Source organism: Mastacembelus armatus, chromosome 6 (assembly GCF_900324485.2).
Source record: "Mastacembelus armatus chromosome 6, fMasArm1.2, whole genome shotgun sequence".
NCBI classification, from domain to species: domain Eukaryota; kingdom Metazoa; phylum Chordata; class Actinopteri; order Synbranchiformes; family Mastacembelidae; genus Mastacembelus; species Mastacembelus armatus.
In genome coordinates, this window is record NC_046638.1 from 19288435 (window position 1) to 19299835 (window position 11401).

The 11401-nt window shown below is 39.9% G+C and overlaps 1 protein-coding gene across 4 annotated transcripts in view; it reads left to right on the top strand.

The window, feature by feature from the left end:
• tspan9a (tetraspanin 9a) overlaps positions 1-9732 on the top strand; it is a 143669-nt gene extending 133937 nt beyond the window's left edge. For all 4 annotated transcript variants that reach the window (XM_026310695.1, XM_026310698.1, XM_026310697.1 and 1 more), the window contains 3 exons: positions 137-268; positions 1325-1408; positions 4029-9732. In XM_026310695.1, coding sequence (XP_026166480.1) covers positions 137-268; positions 1325-1408; positions 4029-4100 — 288 coding nt within the window. In that variant the 3' untranslated portion in view covers positions 4101-9732. The remainder of the gene's footprint in view (positions 1-136; positions 269-1324; positions 1409-4028) is intronic.
• The last annotated feature ends 1669 nt before the right edge of the window (positions 9733-11401 follow it).

Sequence of the window (11401 nt, forward strand, 5' to 3'; positions counted from 1 at the left end):
AATGCAGAAAACTAATTACAATACTTGTTACAGCACTTTAAAGTTAGTTTAAGGCCTCCCTACACTGATCTTGGCATTAACTAATTTTGTTTCTGGTGTGTGCGTGCGTGTGTGCGTGTGTGTGTGACATTCACAGTGGAAGTGCTGCGGTGTGATAGCATACACCGACTGGCACGATGCCCTGAAGGAGAAGGTAGTTCCTGACCGCTGCTGCCAGGAGCATTACCAAAACTGTGGGCGTAACTCCACCAACATGTTCTGGAACAGGGTGAGAATCCAAATGCAAACATGTTTTTGCTATACCTACTCTATGTGATATAACAACGAGGGGCCACTAAACAGTCCTGCTGGGAGCAGAGCTTCTGTTTGAAGATATTGAAATGAATATTTCTTGCTGGAAAGTCAAACAAATGACTGCAAAGAGACTCAAAACCAACCTCAAACCAAAGACACAAAATGACCTCACAGACACACAAAGCTACTGCAAAGAGAAACAACATGACATCAAACAACACGGCTGTTTTGTTTGATTCGCATGGGACAAAAAAAATCATCAATCTTATTCATCTTTCTCCATCTGTTCAGTAGTTGGTTTTATAACCCTCTGTCTGTATTTAAAAAGGCTTTAAAAGTCTCCTCTTATCACTGAATTCCAATCATGCTGGATTTTTTCCACACTATGCATAAAACAACAGCTCAAAAACACTGAAACACAATGTTCACCAATCTCTCCACATTGCCAGCCCAATCTGCTGTTGGTCTGGCAATGTGGTTTGTTAGCAAGTCCAGAGTAGTGGGATTAAAAGCTGTAATATAATTGCCAAAAAGAAAATAGGCTGACATAGAGCTGGCCCGTTGGGAAAGCACAGCACTAAATGCTTGTGTGTAATCCTGCCCAGGGGAGAGCAAAGCACAATACAGTTAAGACTTAACATGTTGCCTTAGCACCCACACTAAAGAGGGGCCACCGCTTTTCAACTGAAAAACCCATGAAGTTTTTGACCTATGCTCTCTGCCAATGAGTGGCCTGAATGAAGCCATGTCAGAACAGATTTAAGAAAGTGCGCGCATCTGTTCAAATGGCCCATAGGTCTGCATAAAAAAGTCATCACTCAGGGCTAACTCAATTGTTTTAACATCTCCTCCAGTAGTTCGTTCATCCGAGGCTATATCTCATGTGTGATATGTCGTATGAGATGCATGTAATTTTTTTTGTTTTAGGTTGACAACTAACAGGCCATGAACAGCACTGCTAATGAAGTCACATTATTCCTCTGCCACATTGTAAAAGTGCATCTTTAGTGGTATCTTTGTTCCATTTCAGGGCTGCTTTGAGAAAGTGGAAGAATGGCTGGATGAAAACAAGCACCTGCTGGGAACCATAGGCATGGTCATCTTGGTAGTGCAGGTAGGAGGCTTAGTGATAAATTGTTCATTCCCTCTCCATTTTATTTTCTCTCACACAGGTATTTATTTATATATTTATTTATTTATTTATTTAGCCACTGTGCTATTAAGAAACATATGAAATATTGAAGTCAATGTCTTTTTCACCCTTATCACGACTGGGAAAATTACAGACACAAGGCTTAGTGGTAAGCAGGCTATATACAGTATAAGAGACTTATAATGTAGAAGGTGGGAGACGCTGAATATAGAAGTGCAGATATCAGATTAAAGGCACTGTAGACAGGGGTTACTCCTATACATCTATCCCTCGTTATACAGTTAGTGTCTCACTTTCACTCACTTTGCAGTAGTTACTTGGAATCTGGGTCCTGAAAGTATCTTCAGACTGAACAAAGCAAGTCAAATTCTTTCCCTCAGGTTTGCACAAATTTGACAGTTGGATTGTTTGTGAAGTCCCGGTTTACTCACTCCAGACAGTGTGTGAACTCAATGTACAATCAGCTGCAGATATCTAGCAATGTATACAGTGTGTGCTTGTGCATAAAGTACATTTCTGCATTGTTTCTGTGACAACTCCGATTCTAATTGTTTTCAGAAGTCAACAAAGCTTCAGTTCTTTCTGCACTCTCCTCCAGTCTCTGTCTCTGTCTTTCCTGTTGTCCTTGTACTCTATGAAGATGTTTCTCTCTGTAACTTGCACAAGCATAATTTCTTTACACAGACAAAATAAGCAACAATGGATGGCAATAAGATCATTGATTTTGATCCCGAAGCAGTTAGCTGAGGACTTATTGTGTAGAGCTGACATGCGAGGGAATCATTGCATCTCTGTATGTAGCTCATCTCTGACTGACTAGCAGCCTGTCTAGTCTCTTTCCTAATGTAAGGTGGGTCAGGATCTTACTCCCCGATACATGTATGCATGTGCCTTTGCTTCACATTTTGATCTTGTATCTCATTCATGCTTTGTCAGCACTGCTCTCAGTCAAGATAGGCAGCAGATCTATGTAGTCATACTTTTAACCAAACTCAGTGCCCCCCACCCCCTACCCACCCACTCCTCCCCTGCCCAAATTCTCTATGTGACTGTGCCCATGCAAGACAAGTCTTCAGTTTCCTAATCCATGGTTCATTCAGAGCAAAATGGCCTCTAGGCAGGCTCTGTGTTGAGTTTTATAAGATTCTACACATTTCTAGTGTCCTTAGGGGATGCTTTTTCACAGCCATGCTGAAGGGAGCATTACATACAACATTATACTGTACACTGGTATTCATGACAGGATCATACTTGTTCACATGCATTTATTCTAACTCAGAGACTCATGTCTCTCTGTCTGACACTGTCTTTTCCTTGTCTTCTCCAAACACAGACACACAAGCATGTCCATATGTATAACACTGTCAAATAGCAGCCCTGTTTGCAGACTGGTAAAGTCGGCAGAATTAAACTCTACAGCACAGGCTTTGCTAACATTCATTTTAATGATCTCCCGTCTCTACACACTCATACATACACTCTGATTTAGGTGATGGGTGGAAAAGCAGAGAAACAAGAAAATCTGAGATGTAAGATTAGCAGACTCGACAGCACGGCATAGGACATAACAGTGAAAACCATCATGTAAAAGCCAGGGCCTCACAAGTCTGCAGTGTTACATAACAGCCCGAGGCAGAGAAACCTGACGTATGATTTAGAGTAGCAACATGTAATAGACTTTGATAAAAGATTATATGTATAACTTTATCCACAATGGTCTCATTCAGTCTCACCAGTATTTATATATTCTTAAGCAGTGACAGAGGATTGATCTTTGAAGAGTCCTGCAGGAGCAACCATTGTGCTGTCTCACTCAAACTGAATGAAGCAGACAGTTAAAAACTTCCATTGCATGTCAAAGCTGCCCAGATGAGCCGAATGTAAATAAGTGAGTTGTATATGAAGCACTTTTTTCAGTGGTCCTAATTCCCTCTTAGCTGGATGTTTGCCTCAAGTGGTTCTTCATGTTTTGATTGACAGTGACTTAAGGTGGCATTTTCTCCCAAGGAGCCTTCCAGTTTAGGTGTAGACTGAAACTAAAGCAAGAAAATGAAGAGAAGTTTTCCCACCCTATCATATACTATGGGAATTCCCAATGGAATCTTTTTCCAGGATGTCCATGTTGTCCTTTTATTGAAGACTACCCACCGTTCAGTACTTTGCCATTCCCCTGCCATCCAAAACTTTGCCAGATATTGGTTTTAGGATCAGTCCTGTGACTGTTTGATGTAGAAGTATCCAGGATAATGGAAACTTCAAAGAGATAACTGGCTACTTTGATTCAGTGGCATCTCAATTTACTTCACTGACTTAATGCTTATGCACGCTGTACTTTTTCTTCCCATCACAAAGATTCTAGAGCTCACATTTGATGGCCAGCTGAGAAAATGAGAGTGAACAGAAATGTGCGTGTGCTTCACCAAAGAATTTACTGTGCATCAAATAACAAACCAGCCGAAGGCATCAACATCAAAAAGCTCACAGCCACATACACACATGCATACATGTAATTCACAGACCCATATATATACCATTTACATACAGACACAAATTCACCTTCTCCTTTTCATTTCCTCTGCAGCTCCTGGGGATGGCGTTCTCCATGACTCTGTTCCACCATATCCACAGAACGGGGAAGAAGTACGATGCTTAGCCCTGGGGTGGAGGCACCTGATGGGGAGGAGCCCCACTGCCTGATGGGATAAGACTCTGATTTAACCACCCCTTCACTTTAAAACATCTCTACAACATCTTGTACCCCCCCTCCCCTCTTCCCAGACCTTCTGTACAGATTCCAGCTGTAGCTCTGCTCTGTTTTGCTTCTCTTCACACCATTCATTTTGCCAAAGAGTAACTACTGGAAGAGAGAGGACAGCTACTTTTGGCAAGCAAGAGAATCTCATTGGTTGTTGCTCCTCTTTTTTGTCTTTTTTTGCTTGGACTAACAATTTGCTGTAAAGGAAGACAGACTTAGAGACAATGAGACTTTACTAATGCCCACACACCCACACTGAGGCAAAGAGAATATATGAAACTGATCATTATTCTCATGTTTAAAAAAAGTCCCCAACATGGCATGCTAGTTTTCTACTTCACAAATTCTCGTTTGTCATGAAAATGTCTTTTTCTGTGCAACTATGTTATTTACGCTCTTGTAGAATGTACTATATGTGTTGAACAGATCAGTGCAATGAGCTCTCACACATACTGTGTGTGTCAGGGTGTGTGTGTGTGTGTGTGTGTGTTTGTGCGTGTGTGTGTGTGTGTGTGTGTGTGACATTGCTACAGAGGGCACTGTTGAGATGGTGTTTAATATAATCCATTTTTCACCTTCTTTTTGGCTATGGAAATTTGGGAAAAGTGACTGAGATGGAGGAACGTCATGTAAACATGCAGAACCATCGGTGGATTTATTTTGTAACAGTATCCTCTGAATAATAAATTGTAATGCACAAATTTGCCTGTGAACATATTCGCATACACACTGTATTGCCACAAACCAACAGCATTTCCATTCCCAGTGAGACCAGACAAATGGTGTAAAATGGCTGTTTATTAGGACTTCATCATGGCTGCTGAGTTAAAAAATCTGGGTGATGAAGTCGCAGCCTGTGATGAGAATAGAGCCTGAATTGTGTGCGTGTGTGTGTGTGTGTGTGTGTGTGTGTGTGTGTTGCTTTGTGGGTATGTTTTAACACATTGTCCAAGCTGCAGAAGAAAGAAAAAAACAACATATAGAAAACCAGAAAAGCAAGGGCACAAGGGGCAAAAACAGAGCAGACATGTTGTCTTGCTGCTGCCATCAACTGTGTTAGTGGAGGCGGCTAGAGCCTATTTTCTCTTCTATATTCTTGAAATCTCATGCATTTGCTCTGCCTTCCCTATTCCCTCCCTGTGTAGCTGTCAGCTCCCTGGCCTCCATTTTTTTACCCCAATTTTCCTCCCACGTGTCAGAAAGCAATGAGCTTGTTGCACCAAACATACACACAATATCTCTGCTGACATTCCTGCTCATCACACAGTTGCACCTCCGGTTTGCAACTATGCCAATTTTATGTAAGCTTCCTTTTCTTGCAGCCAGTAGAGGAGGAGTTAGCAGGAGTGTAGGCAGATCAAAGCTGAGACAGATAGGTATGGCAACATGCCCTGTAGGACATGTCTGTTCACTGCTGATTCTCTGCAGGAGCCCTCAGTATCAGCCTGCCTCCTTAAGACTGAAAAATACACTCCAGTGCATCTGCTCTAGGCTTTAAAATATCTGCATGTACGTAAGAAGCGGTGATGTGCTATAAACGACTAGTTTATTGTTGGAAGTTAATTTTAGCTCTGGCTATAATGTGGTTATATTTGGATTTCATCTGTGATGATAACTGTACTCAACAAAGTTAATGCTGAGAAGATCTGAGAGCATGGGTACATCATTTTAAAGCAAGGGTAGCTACAGTAGGAAAGGATCAAGCAAATGATCAAACAGGTTGTGAACAAGTCAACAGGTGAACCACATCAGCTTCCACTTTATTTGGAGGTACTGTAGAACCGTGTGACAGCTCTGAGACATTCAGACTCTCTTTCAGTACAAAAGCTGCATGCACAAGGAAGCCTGTAAATTCTGATTGAGGTTTTCATAAAGGTTAGGGAAAAAAATTTACTGTTCACCTTTGGGTTGGTGTACAGTAGCAAGGAAAAGTATGTGTACCCCTTGAATTGACAGGTTTCCTGCATTAATTTGCCATAAAATGTGATCTTATTTTCATTTAAATCACTGGAATAGACAAACACAATTTAGTCAAGTTGCTAACACAAACAATTTTAACTTTTCATGTCTTTACTGAACACACCCATTAGACATTTTGCCAGTAGTGTTTCGGGTTGCCAAGTTTCTCTGGCAAACTTCTGGCTTGCCACAATGTTTTTTCGAGCAGCGGCTTCCTCTGTGGTGTTCTCTTCAAAGTCTTGTGTAAGGTAAGCTCATGAACAGAGATGTTTGCCAGTTCCAGTGATGTCTTCAAGCCATTAACTGTTTCTCATGGGTTCTTATTGGCAGTAGCCACAGCACCAAACTTTCTCCATTTACAGACAGTTTGTTTAATTGTTGACTCATGGATGCCTAAACACTTTCATGACTTTGTATCCCTTACTTTTTCCACCAGCACGGTGATGGTGTTTAATGGGTGTGTACAAGATATGAGAAATTAGAATTGTCTGTGTGTTATCAGCTTAAGTCCATTGTGTTTGTCAGATCAGATAACATTTCATGGCAAATTAATGCAGAAACCCAATGAATTTCAAGAGGTACACATGCTTTTTGTTACCCACTGTCGCTAATATGATCATCTGAAATCAGACTGAATTTTAACGTTGCTTGTGCTCATGCTGGCCATTTTTAATAAAGGAAGAGGGGGCTGTTTTGCCCTCAGTCAATAGTGGTTTATCTCAAATACGTGACAAAACAATGTCATTTTCAGTGCACACACATGCAAAAGTAAGTTTGAAGAGCAGTCTGTATTTTATAAGTGTGTATTTCTTGCCCCATCAGGCTATGCAGAAAAGCCAAATGCCCAGATCTCAGTAAAGACCTGTCGACCTAGACTACAAAAATAAAACCATAATAAAGTGGATTTATACCTTAACAGGAAAGGACAGGCGATCATATGTTTGCTGCTGTTGGAAATTTAGTATAGAATAGATTGGGACCAGAAGTGGCTGTGTTCTAAGTTTCATCCAAGGTCATTTGTTGAAAGGAGAGTCTAGTACATTGGATGAAGCCTTGGAACTCAAACACTCTACATTGCTGCTACATGAGCTAACGAATAACTTGGCAATAAAACGAAAAAAAAAAATCATTTGTAGCATTTTGACTTAATCTCATAGGTAGAGTTTCAGAACTGGGGACAGGTCATGCAACAGATTTGAGCTGTGATGTGCAGTGACCCTGCAGGTTGTGATTCACTGCCTGCACCCATATGCTCTGACTTTTCTTGTTGTGTCCACGGGGGGAACATGACAGCTGCTGATGTACGGCGCAAGCACGAGTGGTCACATCTCTGCTTGGCTGCCTCCACAAACTCCCTACACACCCCTTATTTACTGCCTCACTCTGCAGATACCCAGTCCTACATATACAGTAGCACTGGCACAAGAAATACAGCTGTGCTCACTGGGTGTCTCAAGACAGCTGTGAGGTATATTCTGCAACCAGTACAGGGTATAGGTGGAATAGCCATGACAGTTTTGTAAATTAAACTCTAGGCAAGATGTTTTAAAGAAACACAACCTAAGTGTTTCATTGTTTTGTTTTCCATGTGTGTTGCATGGAAAAGCAGATGTCAAGAAAATGTGACAGCTGAAATAAAACAAATCTGGCATCATACTTCAGAAACCCAGCCTTCAGACTAACCCTTTGCCTCTGACTGATTTGACACGTCCTCCTACATGTGAACTCCCCTGCAGCTCTGCCAGTGTTGCCTAGTTTTCACATCTGAGAAAAAGTTATTCATTGTTTTTCGAATGCTGGGATGAATGCCAGGTTAACAAAAGCTGTTTAATGATATTTTTGTACATTACTTGTCACCATCATAATGTTGGTTTTATATAAAATACTGTTTGTTTTCTTGTTGTAGAGATTTTTTAACTGGCCATTCATGACAGAGACTCATTCTCGCTCTTTGTAAGAACACGACACCATTAGGCATTTACATCTCAGAGGATTAGTCTTCATGATGTTCCTCTATAAGTTCTTTCTGTCACACTGCCACAGGCAATTAAAGCATTTAAGTCAGAATTGATAGAAATGGAAAAAGTAGCATACAACATTGAGTGTATCCCACAAATGACATACTGCACAGTTACTGTCATGTTTCTCTGTATTAAGATCTAGTTTAATGGAATTAGGATGAGTTGGTATAATTTTCAGTATGCCTCTTTAAATTGCCAGTGTAAGGACTATTCTGAATTTTAGAGCATGTGCTATTAGATGACACTACAGTTCAGGGCTCATGTCACTATTGTGCATCAGCTCTGCATGTTAGCCCCAAATGTAAATATGCTAAATCTGCAACTGTTAGACTTCATCTCTGCCACTCTAAATCACATTTACATTAACAGTTTATTTGTCATTTTCTAATTTTACCATCCCTAACAACCCATGCTCTTTTTATGCTCATTTACAGACATATCTACTCCCTATATGTTGCTGTCTTCTTGTGTCTGATAGTTTATGTGCCCTGATTTTTCCTTTAAATAGTATATATGATGTTTTTGTTGGTATGGTTATTATCTTATTTGACTTAATTAGCATTTTGTATTAAGACCCATTTTCCTTATATTTTTTAAAGGACTATAAAGTATTCCCTCTCATACATGGAAGCACAGCGATGGTAAAGGAATAATGCACACGCAGTAATTGGGTTTTGCCTGCTGTGTAGAGACAAACAACTTCTCTAATTTTTTTTGCCACCTTTGACATATTGTTTCTGTAATCTCCTCCTAATCCTTCCCCTGTGCTAAAGCTGAATATCTGAGTAAGTGGAAATGTATGCTCTAGAAATGGTGTGTTTGATGTTGTGTTCTGCCGGGTTGCACTATCTGATAGCTGCCAGCCTTGTCCTGTGGAGTTTTTTCTGCTACATGTGAAAGCACTCTGAATATCTATACTAAGTGGTGCACTACCTTCTCTTTATTCTCTAAATCAACTATTTTTTAAATAAAGGAAAGAGTGTCACAAAAATCCTACGATACTGTACGCTCATTGCCTTTTATGTTTAATGACTCGATGCTCCTGATGTGTTCCCTTTTTATGTCACTGTCAATTATATGTGCCGCAACAGCATCTGATGCAGAATTTTCTGGGGGCTGGGAGACAGGACTTGACATGAAATACAAAATGAAAGAGTTTCACAGCAGAGCCCGTGGTGTATTCAGTCAAAGACAGTGGCATCACTGCCTTAAAACTGCTGCCTCCTCTAAAAAATAAAAACCAAAGGGACTGTTGTCCTAAAGAGGCTGAGATGAGGTAATGGTAGTGAACCAGTTGAGCTGTTTCTTTTAAAAGAATAAAGGGGAGATGATGAAAGTGGGAACCAGTATTTTTGTGCGGAGCTTTATCTTGTTTTTTAACTTAATTGTTATCTGGTCTATGTGTGACAGTGAGTGGAGTTTATTGTGCAATTCCATCCTGGCTTTCTTTTTTAATCACTGTTCCTTCTATGCAAAAATTTGACCTATTTTAGCCTTTGTACGGATTATTTTGTATGAGTACCAAAATAAAGTTAACAGATTCAACCGTGGACACTTTTTTTCCTGGTACTTTTTACAGCATTTCACATTTTTACCCTTATCCTCAGCAGAGCTCATTTCATTAACCTGAATTGGGAAGGCTTTCATTCTGATGAGCCTGTTTAGTTTGTCCTCACACAGCATTATTCAGCTTGTTAACCTGAAGCAGGGGTGATTTGTGCATTGTTTCTGCGCCTGTCTGTTCTCAATCTGTCATGTTTCCCAGAGTAAACTCACGATCATTGTAACTGCACGACAGCAAAGCTTTTGCCTTTTTGACACGTGAAGCCATGTCAAAGTATGAATAACCCTCCTGCAGGCTTACTGTAGCCTTATACTGTTAGATTATCTGGTTATCTATTAGAATGCCCTGTAAATTAGACTTTGTACAAATGCAATTAAAGGAAAATCAGTTCCAATTCTTTTGGATATAAAGGAAAAGTTGTGGGTTTTTAAAGCAGTAGTTTGACATTTTGGAAAATCTGCTAATTTGCTTTCTTGCTGAAGAGAATTCAATTAACTGAGGAGATAGATATAGGTCTGAGGCAGCAGCCATTAGCTTAGAATAAACACTGGAAATTAGGAAAAAGCTAGTCTGTTTCTATCCAAAGGCAGCAAAACCTGCTTACTGGCACTTATAAAGCTGGTAGTCAAATATGTTGTATTTTATTTAATTAATATAAGTAAGTCTAAAAACAATGCATGCTTTGACCAAGGGTTGTGTGCCGTCAGTTACCCCTGTAAAACCACCACTGTTTCCCCGTCTTCCAGTCTTTTTGCTGAACTAAACAGCTGCTGGCAGTAGCTGTATTTCAGTATGGATACATGAGAATGTCAAATACTGGGTCTTTTATAAAAGAACGGTTCAAATGTTTGGGAAATTCACTTATTTGGTCTCTTGCCAAGAGATAAAGTAGATGATAAGATGGCTATTACTACAGTAAATATGTTTTTACACAGCTAAGCTTAGTTTTGCTTAATAATGTAAACAGGTGGGCACTTACCTGTGCACATACCTGGTGTTTTAATAGGTTGCCCTTTTAAAACCAAGTTTTTCCCACTTTTCCAGTCTTAATGCTTAACTGAGCCCACCAGGTAGTGGCAGTAGCATCATTTACTATACATTACATACATATATACATTATAGTGTATCCTTCCTTTTTTTATCAAACATGTGGAAAGAAACACAAAATGTTTCAGCTAAGTCTGAAGTAGTAAACACATTTTGTTTTGAAGTTTTGAAGTTGCTATTCATGGGGTTGGGTTCAGTTCAGGCTGAACCATACAAAAGGTAAGGTACTGACTCATTTGTGATACTGAAGAGAGAGTAGTATCCCTTCTAAAAAAAAATGAGTTCAATTTCATTAAGTACTTCTGGCAAGGCACCAAAATACCTGAGGGCCCTATGTCCTTCTGAGACACGTGAAGTAATTAGTAACAACCCTATGATTAAGTATTCCCGTACAGTAGTCTACTGCCAAGGACAGTTCAAACTACTATTTCATGAGCTAGAGTCACAAATCAGAGAGCCAGTAGTGAATCTTTTATACATTTACATTGACTTGGACTCCTGTGATTTTTTTCTCTAATCTTCAGATAATTCTTCTGGTCACCTTGACAGATGATGCGTCTTTGCTAGTCAAATACGAATTGAATTGAACATCTTAATCTCATTACAGG